We start from the raw sequence: 22,356 nt of genomic DNA, 5'->3' as shown, positions 1-22,356 counted from the left end.
ACGTAGTGTTTTATTAATGCCCATTAGAGAGTCATGGAAATTCTTGGGGAAACTGTTGGGGGGAGATTCGACGGTGACGGAGCTCCTGGCAATTCACGGTAATCCGATGTTTGTGCCAGGAATAGAGAATAGGATCTTGCCAGGTGGAAGCAAATGGGAATAGTATGCTTAGCGGATGTATTGGGGTAGAAGGACAGCTCAAGGAGCTATCACAAATCCTGGGGGGGGGGGGGGGGGGGGGGGCGGCGACTGAGAGCTGGGGAGACAAATATGCGTACTGCCAGCTTAAACACTACATGCAAACTTTAAGTACAGACGCACTAAATAAGAAGATGGGGAGCACGATTAGGAAGTTTTTTGAAGAGATTGCTGAAGATGTCCCCTCATATCAACATACACCAGAAGGCGTGGGAACTCTTGCCCGGGAAGGAGCTGGTCCAGCTTCGACATCGTTGGGAGAGAGATGTGGGCAGAACTTTAGGGGCCTGGGATATTCTAGCGCAGATCAGTACATAAGTACATAAGTACATAAGTAGTGCCATACTGGGAAAGACCAAAGGTCCATCTAGCCCAGCATCCTGTCACCGACAGTGGCCAATCCAGGTCAAGGGCACCTGGCACGCTCCCCAAACGTAAAAACATTCCAGACAAGTTATACCTAAAATGCGGAATTTTTCCAAGTCCATTTAATAGCGGTCTATGGACTTGTCCTTTAGGAATCTATCTAACCCCTTTTTAAACTCCGTCAAGCTAACCGCCCGTACCACGTTCTCCGGCAACGAATTCCAGAGTCTAATTACACGTTGGGTGAAGAAAAATTTTCTCCGATTCGTTTTAAATTTACCACACTGTAGCTTCAACTCATGCCCTCTAGTCCTAGTATTTTTGGATAGCGTGAACAGTCGCTTCACATCCACCCGATCCATTCCACTCATTATTTTATACACTTCTATCATATCTCCCCTCAGCGTCTCTTCTCCAAGCTGAAAGCCCTAGCCTTCTCAGCTTCTCTTCATAGGAAAGTCGTCCCATCCCCACTATCATTTTCGTCGCCCTTCGCTGTACCTTTTCCAATTCTACTATATCTTTTTTGAGATACGGAGACCAGTACTGAGATACGGAGACCAGTATTCCACGTACAGTAAGGGGAGCAGATCTTAGGGAATGTGCATTTAGGATACTCCGTAGAGCGTATTTCACTCAAGTTCAACTTTATAAGTCAGGGGGGATAACTCTGCTATTTGCTTGAAATGCAATAGGGTAGATCATACATTGTATCATGCGTTGTGGGCCTGCGTGGCAATACTAACTATCTAAACAAACACTCAATATTGCATGATGCCCAATCAGGATTCCGGTCGAATCACAGCACAGAAACCAGTACTAGTCACCCTTATGACTAAATTTAAACAAATAATTGCGACTGGCAACAATATACTCCTCCTACAATTTGATATGTCAAGTGCCTTCGATATGGTAGACCAGGGAATCCTATTACACATACTTGAATACTTCGGCATTGGAGGAAATGTCCTAAATTGGTTCAAGGGGTTCCTAACCAACGTTCGTATCAAGTCACATCAAATTCAACCACATCTAAGGAATGGACACCTGAATGCGGAGTACCACAAGGATCTCCTCTTTCACCAACCATTTTCAACCTAATGATGATCCCTCTGGCAAACTCCTATCAAACCATAACCTCACCCTTATATATATGCTGATGACGTGACAATATACATCCCTTTCAACAAGACATTAACGAAATCTTCAACGAAATCAATAAAAGCCTACACATCATGAACAATGGGCAGATGCATTCCGTCTGAAATTAAATGCTGAAAAAACTCCAATGCCTGATACTCACCTCCCAATACAACACAAAGGAATCACCGCTATAAAACACACCAAACCTTAACCTTCCAATCTCAGAAACGCTCAAAATCCTTGGAGTTACTATTGATCACCACCTAACACTCGAAACTCACGCAAACAACACAACTAAAAAGATGTTTTACTGCATGTGGAAATGGAAAAGGATAAGACCATTCTTCCCAAGATCCGTCTTTCGCAGCCTAGTGCAATCCCTTGTACTCAGCCACCTGGACTACTGCAACTCACTATACGCAGGTTGCAAAGAGCATACACTGAGGAAACTTCAAACAGCCCAAAATACGGCAGCCAGACTCATCTTTGGAAAGCCAAAATATGAAAGCGCAAAACCACTACGAGAGAAACTGCACTGGCTTCCACTCAAGGAACGCTGTCCACTTTAAAAGTATGCCACATTAGTTCACAAAATCATCCACGGCGAAGCCCAGCCTACATATCTGAGCTAATAGACTTACCACCCAGAAACGCCAAAAGATCATCCCGAACCTTCCTCAACCTCCACTCCCCAATTGCAAGGGCTTGAAATACAAGACGCTACACGCGTCAACCTTCTCTCACATGAGTACGCAGTTCTGGAATACACTGCCGTGCAACCTTAAGAACAATCCACGAGCAAGCTCTCTTTCCGCAGATCATTGAAGACCCATCTTTTTGAAAAAATCTACGGAAAGAGCCAAAATACATAAAATCCACACTTACTGTTTAGTTAATGCAATATAAATCCACTTCTGATCTCTCGTCCCCCGTAATCCCACATCACTCATACCCTTATTCACAGAAATAGGTATTACCATATGTCTTTACGCCTTATTATTGCCCCTCAAGCTCCATTGTCTCCTTCCAATGTTCAATGTTTGTGTTCCACTGTTGCACTCCTTAACGACACTTCGATTGTCTCGCATAATTCTGCACAATGTAATCATAACCAATCTGTAACAAATTGTACTTCCATCACTCATTCCTATTGTAAACCATACTGAACCCGCAAAAAGGTGGGAAAAATGTGGGATACAAATGCCAATAAATAAATAAATACAGAGATACTGGAGGTAAGTAATTTCCTATATGTCACGTATAATGCAGACACGCATTAACTTGAATCCAATACATCAACTTTTGGAGGTACAAAGTGGACAATACGCTTAAGTGCTGAACGAGGTTTGCTCATCGGAAATTGTGTTTGGTTGCGAAGAATTGTATTATGCAGCACTGGACCTCGACTCATCCGCCAACATATTGGCATCTGGCGTAATCAGGTACACCAACTGATGACTTGGGAGGTGAAGAAGCTAAAGGCTCCTGCAAATAGAGAATTCGTTTTCTAACAAGTATGGGGATGTATTTAGATGGACTGACCCAGAAGGGAAGAAGCCTTATTCTCAAACACATTGTGAACACCATTGCTAGATGTAGATGTAGACAACTTACGCTGATGCTTGTATAGGGGAAGGGGGGTAGGGGGGGAATAGGTAGGGATGGGGGAAGGAATGGGGATCTAGGCTAGATTTGGGCATGAAGAAGGGAATTAGGGGAATTAAACATGATGACAATGGTATATCACGTATAATTAGAGTTCACTTTATTGAGATATTATTTGTATGTTCAGCTATGATGAATATGATGATTGTTCAAATTGTTGATAATAAAAAAGTTGAAACATAAAGAAACGAATCACGTCTACCCTTTCCACTCATATTTTAAAGACCTCTATCATATCTCCCTCAGCCGTCTTTTCTTCAAGCGAAGAGCCCCAGCCACACTTTAGCCTTTCCTCATAGGGAAGTCATCCCATCTCCATTATCAATTTCATCGCCCTTCTCCTGTACCTTTTCTAATTCCATTATATCTTATTTGAGATGTGGTAACCAGACATTGCCACCATAGTATTCAAGCTGTGGTCGCACCATGGAGCGATACAAAGCATATAACGTCCTCATTTTTGTTTTCCATTCCTTTCCTAATAATACCTAACATTCTATTTGCTTTCTAAGTCACCACCGTACACTGAGCAGAAGGTTTTCAACGTATCATCGATGATCCCTAGATCTCTTCCTGGTTGGTGATCCTAATGTGGAACCTTGCATGACGTACCTATAATTTGGGTTCCTGTTCCACATGCATCACTTTGCACTTGCTCACATTAACGTCATCTGTCATTTAGACGCCCAGTTTCCCAGTCTCTTAAGGTCCTTCTGTAATTTTTCACACTCCTCCCACGATTTAACAACTTTGAATAACTTAGTGTCATCAGCAATTTAATTACCTCATAGTTACTCCCATCTCTAGGTAATTTATAACTATGTTAAAAGCAGCGGCCCCAGCACAGAGCCCGGGAACCCCACTAACTACCCTTCTCCATTGAGAATACTGACCATTTAACCCTACTCTCTGTTTTCTATCTTTTAACCAGTTTTTAATCCACAATAGAACACTACCTCCTATCCCATGACTCTCCAATTTTCTCTGGAGTCTTTCATGAGGTACTTTGTCAAACGCCCTTCTGAAAATCCAGATACACAATATCAACTGGCTCACCTTTATCCACATATTTGTTCACCCCTTCAAAGAAATGTAGTAGATTGGTGAGGCAAGATTTCCCTTCACTAAATCCATGTGACTTTGTCTCATTAATCCATGCTTTTGAATATGCTCTGTAATTTTCTTCTTTATAGTAGTCTCTACCATTTTGCCCTGTACCTACGCAAGACTCACTGGTCTATAATTTCCTGGATCTCCTCTGGAACCTTTTTTTTTTTTTTTTTAAATTGGCATTACATTGGCCACCCTCCACTCTTCCCAAGGATTTTTTTTTTTTTCCTGCCACAGTGAGATGCCACAGTTAAATTGAAATGAACTTTGAAATAACCCAGGTAGTAAGAATGTTTATTTTGCAACACTGATTTGCAGAGAACAGTGCAAGCTTTAGACTATTGTAATGTTAAGAAGATAAGAATAGTCATACTGGGTCCTGCTTCCAACAGTGGCCAATCCAGATCACAAGCACCTGGCAGAACCCCAATAGTAGCAACAGTCCATTTTGGTCTATACTTAGGTTTTACCTTAAAGTCTTTAATTAGAATTTAAATTGCTTCAGAACATTGCTGTTAAAATTTATACTGATTAAATCAAATTTGATAAGTCAGGGGGCACGAAATGAAGCTACAAAGTAGTAAATTTAAAACCAAATCGGAGAAGAAAGTATTTCTTCACTCAACATGCAATTAAACTCTGGAATTGTTGCCAGACAATGTGGTAAAAGCAGTTAGCTCAGCAGTGTTTAAAAAAGGTTTGGATAACTTCCTAAAGAAAAGTCCATAATCCATTATTAAGATGGACTTGGGTAACAATCCATTGCTTATTTCTAGGATAAGCAGCATTAAAATGTTTTGTACTGTTTTGGGATCTTCGCCAGGTTACTTGTGACCGGATTGACCACTGTTGGAAACAGGATACCTTCGGCCTGTCCGAGTATGGCAACGCTTAAGTTCTTATGTCCTTTACTATCAGTCAGAATAGAATTACTTATTTTCACATTGACTTCTGTCTGCGGACACAGGAAGTAATACTCATAAGTACATAAGTAATGCCACACCGGGAAAAGGACAAGGGCCATCGAGCTCAGCATCCTGTCCACAACAGCGGCCAATCCAGGCCACAGGGCACCCTGGCAAGCTTCCAAATTACAAACATTCTATACATGTATTCCTGGAATTGTGGATTTTTCCCAAGTCCATTTAGTAGTGGTTTATGGACTTGTCCTTTAGGTAACCGTTCTAACCTCTTTTTAAAACTCTGCCAAGCTAACCACCTTCACCACGTTCTCTGGCAACAGAATTCCAGAGTTTAACTTATGTGCTTGGGTGAAGAAAAATTTCTTCCTATTTTAAATTTACTACACTGTGTTTCATGCATGCCCCCTAGTCATAGTATTTTGGAAAGCGTGAACAGATGCTTCACATCCACCTGTTCCCATCCACCCTCTATCATGTCACCCTCAGCCGTCTCTTCTCCAAGCTGAAAAGCCCTGGCCTCCTTAGTCTTTCTTCAAGGGAAGTCGTCAGTGTAAGAAATGCCAGTCAGCTGTTCAAGAATTCAATATGAGCTGGAGCACCAATTTGACATTGCCTGGTGCCAGAATAAAAGACCTGGACCTGAGCCTTCACACAACCTCCAGTAACTCCACGCAGACCGGCTTGTGTAACCAGGTCTGCCACAACCTGCGGTTTCAGTTGTGGTTACTGATAAACCCCCTGGCCTTTTCACACCTCCGTGGCTGCTGTGAGCAGAGTATGGCTCCAGCACCTGCCTGGCATCTTGGGAAGACCAGTTCGCTGTAGGAACAAAGCAGCTCCTAAAAGCAAATACAGAGACTGAGACATGAGAGAATAACCCCACAGAAACAGTACTTAAGAGCTTTAAACACCCCGGGGATGGCGTGCATGCACACAGCTCCCGTGTTAGTTCCTTTCCATTCCCTTCACACATACATGGGACAGCTCATACAGACACAGCACCTGTAGAGAGAAATTCTTCCCATGGAAGCATTCACGTGTCAGAATCTCCAGATCCTCAGCACCTGGTCATCTGAGGAGCAAACTTCCCAACCGGATGCTGCAAAGAGAATGCTGTGGTTCAGAGATCTCTCCCCATGCACGCAAGTTTGATTATTTACCTCTTCCAGCCAAGCAATCAAGGTACACTAGGAGAAGGGGTGGCAAATGAAAGAAACCACCCCCAGCAAAAGCATGTTTCAATACGTTTCATGAATGAGATATCACCATACCGACTATACCTTAATAACAGAAACAGAGGTGGCAAAACAATACTAATATGTTTACAAATTCAATCTTCACACATTCATTCACATATAATCCCATAATTGACTCCTAACCATAATCACTTGCCCTGTACCCTTTTATCCCCACCTCTTTAATTCCCTTACCTCTTAGTTGTTCTGTCTGTGTGTTTGTCCTATTTCGATTGTAAGCTCTTTGAGAGCAGGGACTGTCTTTTCATGTATGGTGTACAGCGCTGCGTATGCCTTGTAGCGCTATAGAAGTGATAAGTAGTAGCAGTACTAATTATTTAAATGCACCATCAAAAGTGGGAGACAGACTGTTTTTATAACTATAGAGCAGTCATTATCAATCTCTTCCTCAGTCTAGTTTTTCTAAATCCAAAATTCTCAATTAACCATATCGTGGATGAGACGATGGTGCAGGGAGAAGGGTTTAGACTTGTAGGAACTGAGCAACGTTCTGAGGAAGGGGGAGCCTATTCTGGAAGGATGGCTATACTTTAACCAGGGTGGGACCAGGTTACTGGCATCAACGTTTAATAAGGAGATAGAGAAGCTTTTAAACTAGAACCGGGGGAAAGCTGACAGTCGCTGAGAAGAGTATTCTTGAAGGATAGCACCATAACAGGGAAGATATAGGGCATCCCAACAGCAAGGTTGAAATCAAGGCCATAGTAGACATGAAGATTGCAAATTATCATTGTCAAATGCTGAGCAAGATGTTAAGAGAACAAAAAACCATTGTTTGAAATGTCTGTAAGCAAATGCCAGAAGCCTAAGAGATAAGATGGGAGAGTTAGACTCTGGAACTCATTGAAGGTAGTGACGGCAGCTGGCCTTGCTGAGTTTAAGGGGGACTGGATAGATTCCTGAAGGAAAAGTCCATTGATCGTTATTACATTTTAGGTTTTTGCCAGGTTCTTGGGGCCTGGATTGGCCGCTGTCGGAGACAGAGTGCTGTGCTTGATGGACCTTTGGTGTTTCCAGCGTGGCTGTGCTTATGAGTTTAAATATATTGCACTAAATGAATAGATAGATATAATGGACATCTCTAAGACCTGGTAGAACACAACCAATAGGCCACTGTCATACCGGAGTACATCAAGAAATAAACAGTAGCCATACTGGGTCAGACCAATGGTCCATCTAGCCCAGATCCTGTTTCCAGCAGTGGCAGAAACCCCCAATCGTGGCAACATTTCATATTACAAAGCCAGGGCAAGCAGTTCCTTCAACTGTTTGTTCTCAATAGCAGACTATGGACCCTTCTCCATGAAATGGTCAAACCTTTTTAAAACCCAGATATGATAACAACTGTTACTACATCCTCCAGCAAACAGTTCCAGAGCTTAACCAATTGTTGAGTGTTAAAAATATTTCCTCTTGAGGGTCCCCTAGTCTTTGTATTTTTGGAACGAATAAAAAATCGATTCACTTCTACTCATTCTACACCACTTCAGGATTTTATAGAACTCAATCGTCCTCTTGTTCCAACCTGAAGAACCCTAACCTCTGTAGCCACTAGGGGTCGGGTGGACAAGGACACACCTGCTTAATCAGGGGTTCTGAACAGCCTTGGAACACATTCAGCCCATCACCTTTTCAGTCTACCCACAATAAATAAGCATCTCGTACGTATTCATTGTGGATATCCTGAAAACCTGACTGGCTTGGGTGTGTCCAATGCCCCAGGGTTCAGAACCCCCAGTTTACATGGAATTGTCGTAATTCTCACCTTTACAGCACGGCCCCCAGTTACCCTACCAGCTCCTGCTTTCACCTGTTTCACTGACGGCTCATTGTAGTTTTCTCCATGTAGTGGAATATAAAAACTTTCCTGTCACGGCAACAACGGACACACTACCAGCATGTCCTGTCGATTTCTCACCCGGTGTGACCCTTACCACTGTGCAGTCTCCTCCTTCGAGCTCCAGCACCTCTCACTCAGATGAGTTTCTGTTCTTGAGGACAGCCTGTATGTCTGGGGGAAGTTGACTGCTTGTCACTTTGCCAGTGCCAAGGCTTTGCACTGCAGCAGCAGAGTGAGGTCCTTGTGATTAAAAGCTAAAGAAACGACAGACTCGGCTGCTTCACAGATGCAGCACTTATCCAGCAGCTGCCCAACCAAGAGAGACAGAGATTCCCCGCTCTGTCTCTGTCAGTGGACTTAGGGACGTGTCTTGGCACGGCAGGTCAGTGATGCTCAAGTATCGGCAGGAATTCAGTGCAGCCAGCCTGGAAGGGAAACGCTCAGCATGCTATCAAACAGAAGCCAATCTCTGGCTGGGACTGGGTTGAGGAACAATGTGAATCCCAGAGCTTCCGTCCTCTCGCATCAACGTCTGCTGAGCAATGCGGAACAGACCCCACAGCCCTTCTCCAGGATTCTAGCTCTCTGAGCGGCACAGGGTCCTCTCCTGCCAGCCAGTGGCCTGCCAGTGTGAGCAGCAGGTGCTTCTCTGGCACTGAGGAGTATGCTATGGAATGAGCTTGTGCCAGGAAAAACTCAGATGCAACCTTTGCAGAGATGCAATTATGGGTAAAGCTTTCATGACACTTCTCCAGAAGTCCACCCGAGGCGGATTCGCTGCCAGTGTTCCAGCAGCCTTCAAAAATCTGATGATCCTGAAGCACCTGCAAAAGTAAGCCAGAGTATGAACTGTGGGAAGAAAGGCAGGCAGTCTCATCTAGATAAGCATTTACATGCCGTCTCCATGCAATCCACATCGGTTACTGCTCTTTCTAACTTACTCCCTTAGCATCCCTCTAGACCAGTCCTGGAGAGGACTGATGGGCTTATACACCCCTACCACAGGAGGAGACTGAGAACTACCGACTCGAGAATGACACGGTTATCGTTAAGGAGGATTACACCGTGGTAAACCTTCAGTAAGACATCACCCTTAAAAACAAAAATGACCATAGATGCGGGAACAAAATGTTTTAACCACCTTGCAGGGAACGGTTAAAATGTCTTGTTCTTGTGGTAACCCCCCCCCCCCCCCCCCCCGCACGGGTGTCACTCAGCCAGGCAGCATCAGCGGATTTCACGAAGGCCAGCTCTGTGGCCTTCCTCTTGTCAAGTCCCGCCCTCTCTCACTGCAACTTCCTGCTTAGTGTCAAGAGGAAGTTGCAGTAGAAAGGGTGGCACTTGGCAGGAGAAAGGCACCGGAGTTAAGCCTGGTGAACTGCTACCAGCTGGTTTGCAGGAACGTGTAAATGACACCCAAAACATTCTTGGGGGGGGGGGGGGGGGACGCAGAAGAAAGTCTACTGGCTGGAGCTGCTGGACCACGGGGGGACAGGGACGACAGAAGGGGGTCCGGAGAGAAAGGATGTGGGTGATGGCTGGACCCATGGGAGGAGGTTGGGGGCTGGACTTGGGCTCTCACCAACACCGTCTCGCTCTGTCCCGGGGTGTGGTAGAGGCACCAGAACATTGTGCGTAGGCAGGTTAGCAGAGGCCAGAAGACGTGCAGGGTTCAGCAAATAGCCCGACAGCTGCTGCCATAGCCGGTCAGGCATCCTGCAGCTGCAGCTCAGGGCTCGCGCTGTTATCTGAGTTTAAACTTCATCTTCCGAGCGAGCAAGGGGGGGGAAAGCAGAGGTGGCCACGGGACATGGGAAGAAAGGGAGGTGGACTCATGGGAAGAGGGGGGGGGGGTTGGTGGAAAAGGAGAGAGGGGGGGCTTGAGCATGGGAGGAGGATGGGTAAAGGATACGAAGGTGCTGGTGACTAAAAGGGGATGGGGACGACTTCCCAGGTACAAAATAAGTACCCTGTATAAACGTTAAACCGCTTTGAATGTAGTTGTAAAATACCACAGAAAGGCAGTATATCAAATCCCATTTCCCTTTCCCTCCCTATGCAGGAAAGGCTAAAGTGGCTAGACGGCTGAGGGGAGATATGATAGAGGTCTATAAAATAATGAGTGGAGTGGAACGGGTAGACGTGAATGTTTGTTTACTCTCTCCAAAAATACTAGGACTAGGGGGCATGCGATGAACGCTATAAAGTAGTAAATTAATACGAATGGGAGGAAATTTTTTTCTTCACTCAAGGGTAAATAAACTCTGGGAATTTGCTGCCAGAGAATGTGGTAAAGGTGGTTAGCTAAGTGGGGTTTTAAAACGATCTGGATGGCTTCCTAAAGGAAAAGTCCATAGACCGTTATTAAAACTGACTTGGAGAAAATCCACTGCTATTTTCTGGGACAAGCAGCATAAATGTACTGAACCTTTTTGGGATCTTGCCAGGTATTGTGACCTGCATTGGCCACATGGTGGGCTTGATGGACCTGTTGGTCTATCCCAGTGTGGCAATACTTATGTACTCATGAACCATGGGAGGAGGGGGTAGAGGGAAAGGAGAGAGGTGCTGGCTGGACCCATGGGAGGAGGGGGTCTGGTGGGAAATGTGCTGGCTGGACCTGAGAGGAGGGCAGCAACAGAGAAAGAAAACAGATTCCAGACCAAAGAAACGGGAGTCAAATACTGAACCCACAGCAGGAAGGAGAAAGGGAAAGAGGGCAGGAAGGAGAACCAGATGCTGGATATGGTGGGGAAGAGAAGGAGAGAAGTGGGTTAGGCTGGAGAACAGAGAAACACATGGTGTAGATGTGGAAGAAAGGGAAAGAAGCAGGTCACAGGGATGAAACAGAGGTGAAATGATGTGCAGGGGTTGGGGCACAGGGACACAAAGTGGAGAAGCAGTGTGGGATGTATATGGACACGGAAAGGGCAATGGCAGACACAGAAAGGAGATGTTGTTCGACCACAGGTGAAGAGGATAGGGAGATAGAGGTGTGATGGATGTGGAGATATGAGCACAGGGAAGATACTGGACCAGGAAGTATAGGGACACAGACGGGAGATGCTGAATGTGGGGAGACCGATAGGGACACAGAAATGGAAAGAAGGGCGGTGGACCACGAGACAAGAACAAGAACCAGCTCAGTGAGTTAAGAGAAGACAGAGAAAAGCAGAAGAAAACCAGAGCCTGAGACCAACATGATTTTAAAATACAATAACCAACACAACAAAAGGTAGAAAAAATAATTTTATTTTCTAGTTTGTGATTAGAGTATGTAGATTTGAAATGACATCTTGCAAGAGCTAGTGTTAGACACGGCTGGGGTTCCAGGGCAGAACTTGGGGGGAGGGGACCCCAAGCCCACTCACCAGGCTACACTTTCTTGATCTTTCATCAGGCTGGGGCTCTCTTCTGGCCAGGGATTAGGGGCAGTAGCCCCAGTCACACTCCCCTAACACCATCCCTGGCGCAGCTATCAGGAGTAAATGCATCTCTGGCATCTAAACTAAGCCAACTGTTTGAGGCTTCTGCAGATTGTGGGGGGGGGGGGGTCAGAGCTCACGGGGATGGGGCAGAGACAACCTTTGTCCTCGTGTCATTCTCTACTACCGACTCCTGAGAGAGCCTATAACTACGGATGACCCGTATATCTCAGTCTCCAGGAGGTGGCAGACATGAGCCTCTTCGGTCTTAGCTGGATGACTGGGGTCTAGATCTAGGTGAACAGTAGACTTTAGCTTTTCTCTGGAGTGATTTTCTTCTTAGTATTAAAAAAAAGAAACAAAACATTTTCCAGAGGGTCCTCTGTGCTCTATTTTGGTTCTGATTTCAGCAGAAATTGCTGACATTTTTATTTCCTTCCGCAGCCGATTCCTGCCATTTCTAATCTGCTTGGGGCTTGATAATCAACAAGGAGCTCCCTCCGGGGGTGGATTTCCCCAGAATTTATCCTTTCAATGTAGGAGGCGTTCTGCCTTAACGGGCCAAGGCTCAGCCAGATGCTGACCTGCCTGCTCTCCTCAAACGGCAGAGGTTGGAGGAGGAAGAGGAGGAGTCTTCTCAGGAGTTGTTGGAGGACAGTTTCTGTTTTTTGGATAAGGAAGATCAGTTTCCAGTGGGAGATGATCTGGAGCAAGAACAATCCCTAGAGGAGGCTTTCATGGCTGGGAAGCTCCCTCCAGGTGAAGATGCTTCTAGTGTTCGAGTGTCCACTGGGAGGAATTGCAGCAGTTAATCTTTCAGCATCCTGGAACCTTGTAAGATGGAACTCACTGGGGCAAGGGCATTCAGAAGGCAGGATTGCATCAGGATATCTGCGACATTATGCGAGCACACTGGAATAACCCAGATGCTCCTTTTAGGTTGGCACGGTCCAGGTTCTGGCTATACCCACTTCCTGAAAAAGCTATGCCTCTTCCTATGCAAACATTATCCCTCTGGCTCTGGCTATGCCTCTCCCTATTCTGCCGATATCTCTCTGGCTGGTTTATTCCTCTTCCTAGGCACCCAATATCCCTCTGGCTCTGGTACAGTAACATAGTAGATGACAGCAGATAAAGAACTGTATAATCCATCCCGTCAGCCCAACAAGATAACTCATAGCATAATGTATCATGTGATAGTTCATATGTATACTTGTTCTTGATCTGTCCTCGCCATTTTCAGGGCATAGACTGTAGAAGTGTGCCTGGCCACTGTCCTTGGTCTAAATCTTCTGAAGCCATCATCAAAGCCCCACTCCAGCCAATCCAAATCTGTCCAGCCACGATCAGGGCACAGACCGCAGAAGTGTGCCCAGCACTGGCTTTGCTTCCCGATTATGGTGTGCTATCTAATCACCGTTAAGCTTGTTGGTTCCAGGCCTTCTATACAGGATTCCTTTGTGTTTCTCCCACCCATTTTTGAATTCCATACCATTTTCATCTCCACCACTTCTCACGGAAGGACATTCAGATATCCACCACCCTCTTCATGGAAAAGTACTCCCTGACATTATTCCTGAGTCAGCCCCCCTGCAACCTCCATTCATTTCCTACCACCTTCCGTCTCTGGAAAAGGTTTGTTGTAAATTAATACCTTTCAAATATTTGAATGTATCATATCACCCCTGTTTCTCCTTTCCTCAGGGTATATATGTTCAGGTCATCAAGCCTCTCATCATACGTCTTGCTACGCAAAACCCAATACCATTTTAGTCACTTTTCTCTTAACTGTTTCAAGTTTTTTCTACGTCCTTAGCAAGATATGGCCTCCAAAACTGAACACAATACTCAAGTGGGGCCTCATCAATGACTTGTACAGGGGCATCAACACCTTCTTTTGCTGGTTATACTCCTCTCTAAGCAGCTTAGCATTCTTCTGGCCATGGCCACAGCCTTGTTGCATTATTTCGTCACCCTGAGATCCTCAGACACCATCACCCCAAGGTCCCTCCTGAGCTGAGCTTATCAATCTCTCTCCTCTCATCTGATACATTTCCTTTGGATTTCTGCACCTCAAGTAAATTTTAACTGACAGACCTTTGACCATTCTTCTAATGTTTGGAGACCTCTTCTCATGGTTTTTACTCCCTCCAAGGTATCCACTCTATTGGCTATCTGCGTGTCATTCACAAAAAGGCAAACTTTTCCTTTAACTCTTCAGCAACGTCTCTCACAATATATTAAACAGAACTGACTCCAGAACTGACCCCGAGGCACTCCACTGCTCACCTTCCTTGTCTCCAAGCGGATTCCATTTACCGTCACCCTCTGTCACCTGTCAGTCAACTGTTTTCCAATCCAGTTCACCACCTGGGTCCTAAGTTCAGCCTTCTCAGCTTATTCATGAGTCTTCTGTGAGGGACGGTATCAAAGGCTTTGCGGAAATCCAAGAAGATTACATCTAGCGCATGTCCTTTATCCAGTTCTTTGGTTACCCAGTCAAAGAATTCAATCAGATTCGTTTGGCAGGATTTTCCTTTGGTAAAGCCATGTTGCCTCGGGTCCTGCAACCTGTTAGCTTCTAGAACATTAACTATCTTTTCCTTCATCAGCAACTCCATTATTTTTCCTACCACTGATGTCAGGCTTATTGGCCTGTAGTTTCCCACTTCTCAGTCTTTGCTTTTGTGAAGAGGGTCCATATCAGCTCGTCTCCAATTCCACGGAACCTCTTCCATCTCTATTAAATAAACCCTTAAGAGGTCCTGCCAGGACTTCTCTGAGCTCTCTAAGTATCCTGGGATGTATCCCATCTGACCCTATTACTACTACTACTATTTAGCATTTCTATAGCGCTACAAGGCATACGCAGCGCTGCACAAACATAGAAGAAAGACAGTCCCTGCTCAAAGAGCTTACAATCTAATAGACAAAAAAAATAAATAAAGTAAGCAAATCAAATCAATTAATGTGAACGGGAAGGAAGAGAGGAGGGTAGGTGGAGGCGAGTGGTTACAAGTGGTTACGAATCAAAAGCAATGTTAAAGAGGTGGGCTTTCAGTCTAGATTTAAAGGTGGCCAAGGATGGGGCAAGACGTAGGGGCTCAGGAAGTTTATTCCAGGCGTAGGTGCAGCGAGACAGAAGGCGCGAAGTCTGGAGTTGGCAGTAGTGGAGAAGGGAACAGATAAGAAGGATTTATCCATGGAGCGGAGTGCACGGGAAGGGGTGTAGGGAAGGACGAGTGTGGAGAGATACTGGGGAGCAGCAGAGTGAATACATTTATAGGTTAGTAGAAGAAGTTTGAACAGGATGCGAAAACAGATAGGGAGCCAGTGAAGGGTCTTGAGGAGAGGGGTAGTATGAGTAAAGCGACCCTGGCGGAAGATGAGACGGGCAGCAGAGTTTTGATCTGACTGGAGAGGGGAGAGGTGACTAAGTGGGAGGCCAGCAAGAAGCAGATTGCAGTAGTCTAACGAGAGGTGACAAGGGTGTGGATGAGGGTTTTGGTAGAGTGCTCGGAAAGAAAGGGGCGGATTTTACGGATGTTGTAAAGAAAGAAACGACAGGTCTTGGCAATCTGCTGGATATGAGCAGAGAAGGATGAGAGAAGAGTCAAAGATGACCCCAAGGTTTCGAGCTGAGGAGACAGGGAGAATGAGAGAGCCATCAACAGAAATAGAAAACGGGGGGAGCGGGGAAGTGGGTTTGGGGGGGAAAATGAGAAGCTCGGTTTTGGTCATATTTAATTTCAGGTGGCGTTGAGACATCCAGGCAGCAATGTCAGACAAGCACGCTGAAACTTTGGTTTGGATGCAAGGTGAGATATCAGGAGTAGAAAGGTAGATTTGGGAGTCATCAGCATAGAGATGGTAGGAAAAGCCATGGGATGAGATTAATGAGCCAAGGGAAGAAGTGTAGATAGAAAAGAGCGGGGACCAAGAACAGAACCATGAGGTACGCCGACAGGCAGAGGGATAGAAGTAGAAGAGGATCCACCAGAGTGAACACTAAAGGTGCGGAGGGAGAGGTAGGAAGAAAACCAGGAAAGGACAGAGCCCTGGAATCCAAGTGAGGACAGGGTATCGAGAAGTATGCTGTGATCGACAGTGTCAAAAGCAGCGGAAAGATCAAGAAGAATGAGGATGGAATATTGACCTCTGGATTTAGCCAGTAATAGGTCATTGGAGACTTTAGTAAGCGCTAGTTTCGGTTGAGTGGAGAGGGCGAAAACCAGATTGTAGTGGGTCAAGAATAGCATGTGAGGAGAGAAAATCAAGGCAGCGGCGGTGAACAGCACGCTCAAGTAATTTGGAGAGAAAAGGGAGGAGGGAGATGGGTCGGTAATTAGAGGGACAAGTAGAGTCGAGTGAAGGCTTCTTAAGGAGAGGTGTGACCACAGCATGTTTAAAGGCAGCAGGGACAGTCGCAGTGGAAAGTGAGAGGTTGAGAATGTGACAGATAAAAGGAATAAGAGCAGGAGAGATGGCATTAAAAAGGTGAGTGGGAATGGGATCAGAGGAACAGGTGGTACATTTTGAGGAAGAAAGGAGAAGCTTTGTCTACTTTCCGATTTTCAAACTGTTTAAAAATGCCTTCTTCCATGAACAGTGCAATATCCAGTACATTCCCAGATCTACCGTTGGCAGCCGAATGCAGTCCTTCTCCAGGGAAGCAGTAGTTTAGCACATTCGCTTTATCCTCATCACTCTCCACACAGTCATTCTCAGCATCTTTCAGTCTTATATTTCCATTCCTAGCTTTTTTTCCTTTTCCCAATTTACCTGAAAAAGGTCTTGTCACCTTTCTTCCACCTGCCTTTCCCTGCATCTCCCTATGCACCTAGTACTCCTCTGGCACTGATTATCGTTATTCAAGGACTAGAGAGGCCCGCAATGAAGCTACTAAATAGTAAATTTAAAAAAATTGGAGAAAATATTTCCTCACTCAACGTGTAATTAAACTCTGGAATTCATGGCCAGAGAATGTGGTAAAAGCAGTTAGCTTAGCAGGGTTTTAAAAAAGGTTTGGATAATTTCCTAACAGAAAAGTCCATAAGGCATTAAGCTGGACTTGGGAAAATCCACTGCTTATTTCCTGGATAAACAGCATAAAATCGGTTTTACTCTTTTGGTATATTGTCAGGGACTGTCTTTTCTTCATGTTAAATTGTGAAGCACTGCGTACGACTGGTAGCGCTATAGAAATGATTTGTAGTAGTAGTAGATACTTGTGACCAGGAATGGCCACTGTTGGAAACAGGACACTGGGCTTGCTGGAGTTTCAGTCTATCCCAGTATAGCAATGCTTATGTTCTTATGTCCTTAGGTACCCAGTATCCCTCTGGCTGTGTTTATTCCTCTTCCTATGACCCAAGAAACTGTGCCTGATGCCTAAAAAAAAAAAAATGCTTGGGTTACCCTCCCCACTGAGCGCTATATGCCTTTCCAACTATCATCCCATTCCCCTCCTTCCTTTCACATCCAAGCTACTTGAATGTGTTTACCACTGCTGACTCGACATTCTTTCATTTCAAGCAATTTTTGATCCACTGCAATCCAGCTTTCATCTTCTACATCCTAAAGAAACAGCCCTAGCCGAAGACTCCAGTGACCTGTTCCTGGCCAGAACCAAGATTCAATCGTCATTCTTCTTGGCAATTCTGTTGCTTTCAACACAGTCGATCATCACCTGTTTCTCGATATAATGTCCGCACTATGATTTGGGGGCTTTGTCCTGTCTTGATTAAAAGCTCAAGGCGAATTACATTATTGAGATAGAGTAAATATGTTCCTGTCCTCTTACAATATACAGTATTTGACCACAGGTCCCATTTTAGTTACTAATGTGTGTTAACAGTGCTAGTGAGCGTTCATTTGAGAGCGTTAGCAACTCTATCTTATACGTTCATATCTGTGCCAACGGAAAGGTTGTGACTTCCAAGATCACAAACAGCAGCAGTGGAATTTGAGCACTGCCTTCCCTAATTCTCAACCTGCTACTCTACATATTAGGCCACCCCTCTAATACAAATAACAAAAATAAATAAATGAATTGCCAGTTTTATTATCCCATTGACATACTTTATATTTCCAAGAGGTAAATGAGAAGCAAAGAGTAATATAATATGAACCAAAAGATATAAACATACAAAAATTGTTTATAGATCCTTCCCTTTGAAACAGTATTTAATTCATTCAAAATAGTTGCATAGCAAAGTTAAGGTCACAAACGACAAAAATCACACTAAGCTGTGCTCAATGACAGTCTCCGCCTTCCCTTCCATCTCCAGAGACAACAGTCCCTCTTAGCTGTGCTCACTGAGTCTCCGCCTTTCCTTCCATCTCCAGAGACAACAGTCCCTCTTAGCTGTGCTCACTGAGTCTCCGCCTTCCCTTCCGTCTCCAGAGACTACAGCCCCTCTTAGCTGTGCTCAATGACAGGCAGTAACCCCTCTTAGCTGTGCCTGTTGACAAGCTTAGTTCCTTTTTTATTTCCAGGGGAACTGTGCCCTGCTGTCAGACCTAGGCTCAGCAACCCTTCAGCCTAGGTCACAACACTCACACTGAGTCCCGCCATATTATGGAGTCTGCCTTGAGCTCATAGTGGGTGAAGTGGAAAAAAATGCAGAAAATCAAATTAAATTAGATGTTCATTCATAGAGCTGCACCTGAGATAGCCAATATGATTGGTTAGTATTGCACAAGGGTTATTGGTTAACAGACACATCACAACTGTTGACTATACCTCTTGGATCACCAACTCATCCACAGGCAACTGGGCCAGTACAGCCACCTTCCTGGCCTGCAAGAAAGCACCTTTGTCCTGTAGCTGCTGGAGCAGACGGCTGCACTCCTGCTGCAGAGTCTCTGGGCTGTAATGCATCAGGATGGTGCAGTCAATGGTTACACCCGTCCCCTCCAAAATCTGACTCAGTGCACACAGCTTCTTCACGTCAGGACCTGTTCCCAGAAGGTGAAACAGACACACTGAGAAATGCAAATGCTCACTGGGAGCAAAGAACAACAAAAGCTTTTGGTAAGATTACTGGGCGCTGAAATCAAAGCTGGAAAATAAAACCATGGTGTCAAGCAGCCTGGATGCCACTTTGATTGCACCAGACAAATTCACGACCCATACCCCATAACATAAAAGTCTGATGCTTGCGAGAAGAAAAGGGAAAGAGATGCAGCACCCCCTGGCTGGAAGAAAATTCACCGACCATGGGGGCACAGACAAGCAGCTGTGGCCAAAGGCTGGGCCAGAACGTTACAAGCTGAAAAGAGGGTTTAGACTCACAAAAGAATCAGCTAACAGTACAGGGAGCAACAAAGGCTTCACAACTAGAAAATCCATCAGATTCAGGATGAAAAAGAGTGAGTGGCAGCCTGGGACCAGTAAAAGCAGCAGCTGCAGGACAGGGAGGAGTGATGGAGATCCAGGGCCAGGTAAGAAGCAAGTATCAGTAGTTGGAGCAGGGCTGCCACAAGATGGATTAAGCAGCAGTGGCCAGGGCAAGGTTGGGAAGAACAATGACGCTGCAGAAGGGAGTAGTGGGGGATAAAGGCTGGAGGAAAGAAAAGAAAGTTGAGAGGGAAGGGACAGCAAAAGCAAACACAAAAAACGAGATTTAAAAATAAAGGTTGCCTATAGCCACCGTCTCTTTAGATTTTCAGTTGGCCCCTAAATTTGCTTAAGATTATTCCAGCCCTGGCTGAACTTGCAGCTAAGCATACATGATATTCAGCCAAGACCATCAAAATCCACCTGCATAAGGCGAATTAGATGTCATTTACATAATGGATGATAATCAGAAGTTTGGACTAGGAAGAGCAGGGGGCAGGGACTAGTCAATTGCTAGGCTGCTAATGGCCAGTACTGTGAGTAAAGCCCAAAGTCATCTGTAGAATAATGGAAGCAACACAGTGGAAGGTGGAAGTTCTGGTGAGTCAGTTTACCAAACACAAATGAACAAACCAAAAGAAAACAAGAAAGGGTAGAAATGCTGATAAAAATCATATGCACAAGTGTTTATATATTATCTAACAAAGATCCAGAGGATTCTTCAGTTTGGGTAGGAGACTGTCATATCTGTTGGGTGGGAGAAAAATAAGCTGTTCTAGAAGGTATTTAGGGGTGGGTTCAGCTCTGGAAGTAGGTCTGAAGTCAAACGCCACAGAACCTCCCCGGTTCGACGGCACCCCTTCTGCTTGCCAAGGGTTCCTCAACCAATGTCTTATGCTGTTTGAAATGCACCCGGCAGCCTTTTCTACAGATAGACTCAAGATAACCTATATCATCTCTCTACTCTCCAGATCCGCCTTGGCTTGGGCCTCTCCTCTCTGGGAGCAATGGGACCCTTTACTCACTGATCTTGGAGAATTTCTTCGCCGCTTCCGGTTAGTTTTCGATGTGCTGGGAGGGCCCTCCTCTGTAGCCGCAGAACTTCTACGAATTCAACAAGGCAATTGTTCTGTTGGTGCCTATGCTGTTCGCTTTCGAACCCTAGCTTCAGAGGTAAGATGCAACTAAGAGGCCATTACGGCCATTTTTTTGGCAAGAACTCAATCGGATCAAAGATGAACTGGCCGGCCAGGAACTTCTGAATGCTTTGGATGCTCTGATCACCCTCTGCGTCTGTATCGACATACGGTTTCAAGAAAGGTCACTGGAATGCTCTACTCAGCACCACTCTCAGAGACCATCTCCTCGGACGCCACACCCTTCTTCTCCCAAAGGTGCGGCAAGCTCTACTTCTGGAGTCCCTGAAGAGCCAATGGTTATCGGACGGCATCGCCTCTCTGAGAAGGAGAGGGCTCACCGTCGGGACAATCAACTTTGCCTCTACTGTGGGTAGGCTGGCCACTTCCTAAGACATTGTCCGAATAAACCAGGAAATGCCTAGACCCAGGGTCACTGAAGGGGGTGACTCTGGGTTGTTTTTTGCCTCTTCCAGTTAACCTTGTCTTTGTTCCAATTTCCTTGCATTGGAAAGAATTTTGTATTAGCACCAAGGCTTTGATCGATTCAGGAGCAGGAGGAAATTTCATTGACGCCGGTCTCCTGAACTAACTAGGAGCTCCTTCAATTCCTTGCAAACCTACGCTAAAAGTGACCTCCATTCAAGGTTTAACTCTTCCCTACTCCATCACTCACGTTGTCCAACCCTTGCAGATGCAAGTTGGAATTTTACATAAGGAGGAGATTCAATTTCTGGTGCTTCCCCGGGCCATTCATCCAGTTATTTTGGGCCTACCCTGGTTATGACAGCACGCACCAAGTATCAACTGGACTACTGGTGATATCGGCAGTTGGGGTTCTCGATGTTTCGCTACATGTCTCACGCTGGTGGTGCCATCCCCGAGGACTATTGCTGTCTCCCTGGGGGTGTTGTACTCGTGTGATGCTTCTCTCCCCAAGGAATACTGTGATTTCCAAGACATCTTTAATGCGCAGGAGGCGGACTCCCTTCCTCCACATCGCCCTTTTGACTGCCCCATTGAGCTACTACATAAGTACATAAGTACATAAGTAGTGCCATACTGGGAAAGACCAAAGGTCCATCTAGCCCAGCATCCTGTCACCGACAGTGGCCAATCCAGGTCAAGGGCACCTGGCACGCTCCCCAAACGTAAAAACATTCCAGACAAGTTATACCTAAAAATGCGGATTTTTCCAAGTCCATTTAATAGCGGTCTATGGACTTGTCCTTTAGGAATCTATCTAACCCCTTTTTAAACTCCGTCAAGCTAACCGCCCGTACCACGTTCTCCGGCAACGAATTCCAGAGTCTAATTACACGTTGGGTGAAGAAAAATTTTCTCCGATTCGTTTTAAATTTACCACACTGTAGCTTCAACTCATGCCCCTCTAGTCCTAGTATTTTGGATAGCGTGAACAGTCGCTTCACATCCACCCGATCCATTCCACTCATTATTTTATACACTTCTATCATATCTCCCCTCAGCCGTCTCTTCTCCAAGCTGAAAAGCCCTAGCCTTCTCAGCCTCTCTTCATAGGAAAGTCGTCCCATCCCCACTATCATTTTCGTCGCCCTTCGCTGTACCTTTTCCAATTCTACTATATCTTTTTTGAGATACGGAGACCAGTACTGAACACAATACTCCAGGTGCGGTCGCACCATGGAGCGATTACAACGGCATTATAACATCCGCACACCTGGACTCCATACCCTTCCTAATAACACCCAACATTCTATTCGCTTTCCTAGCCGCAGCAGCACACTGAGCAGAAGGTTTCAGCGTATCATCGACGACGACACCCAGATCCCTTTCTTGATCCGTAACTCCTAACGCGGAACCTTGCAAGACGTAGCTATAATTCGGGTTCCTCTTACCCATATGCATCACTTTGCACTTGTCAACATTGAACTTCATCTGCCACTTGCACGCCCATTCTCCCAGTCTCGCAA

The 22,356-nt window shown here is 45.4% G+C and overlaps 1 protein-coding gene across 1 annotated transcript in view; it reads right to left on the bottom strand.

Moving 5' to 3' along the window:
* SPG11 (SPG11 vesicle trafficking associated, spatacsin) overlaps positions 1 to 22,356 on the bottom strand; it is a 189,878-nt gene that overhangs the window by 50,796 nt on the left and 116,726 nt on the right. Inside the window, 5 exon segments of the mRNA XM_030189824.1 lie at positions 8,580 to 8,705; positions 8,708 to 8,834; positions 8,836 to 9,064; positions 9,066 to 9,325; positions 18,672 to 18,886. Of these exon segments, the coding sequence (XP_030045684.1) occupies positions 8,580 to 8,705; positions 8,708 to 8,834; positions 8,836 to 9,064; positions 9,066 to 9,325; positions 18,672 to 18,886 (957 nt within the window).

Source organism: Microcaecilia unicolor, chromosome 1, assembly GCF_901765095.1.
Source record: "Microcaecilia unicolor chromosome 1, aMicUni1.1, whole genome shotgun sequence".
NCBI classification, from domain to species: domain Eukaryota; kingdom Metazoa; phylum Chordata; class Amphibia; order Gymnophiona; family Siphonopidae; genus Microcaecilia; species Microcaecilia unicolor.
The sequence above is the reverse complement of the archived record's forward strand: the minus strand, read 5'-3'. Positions and strand labels throughout refer to the sequence as shown.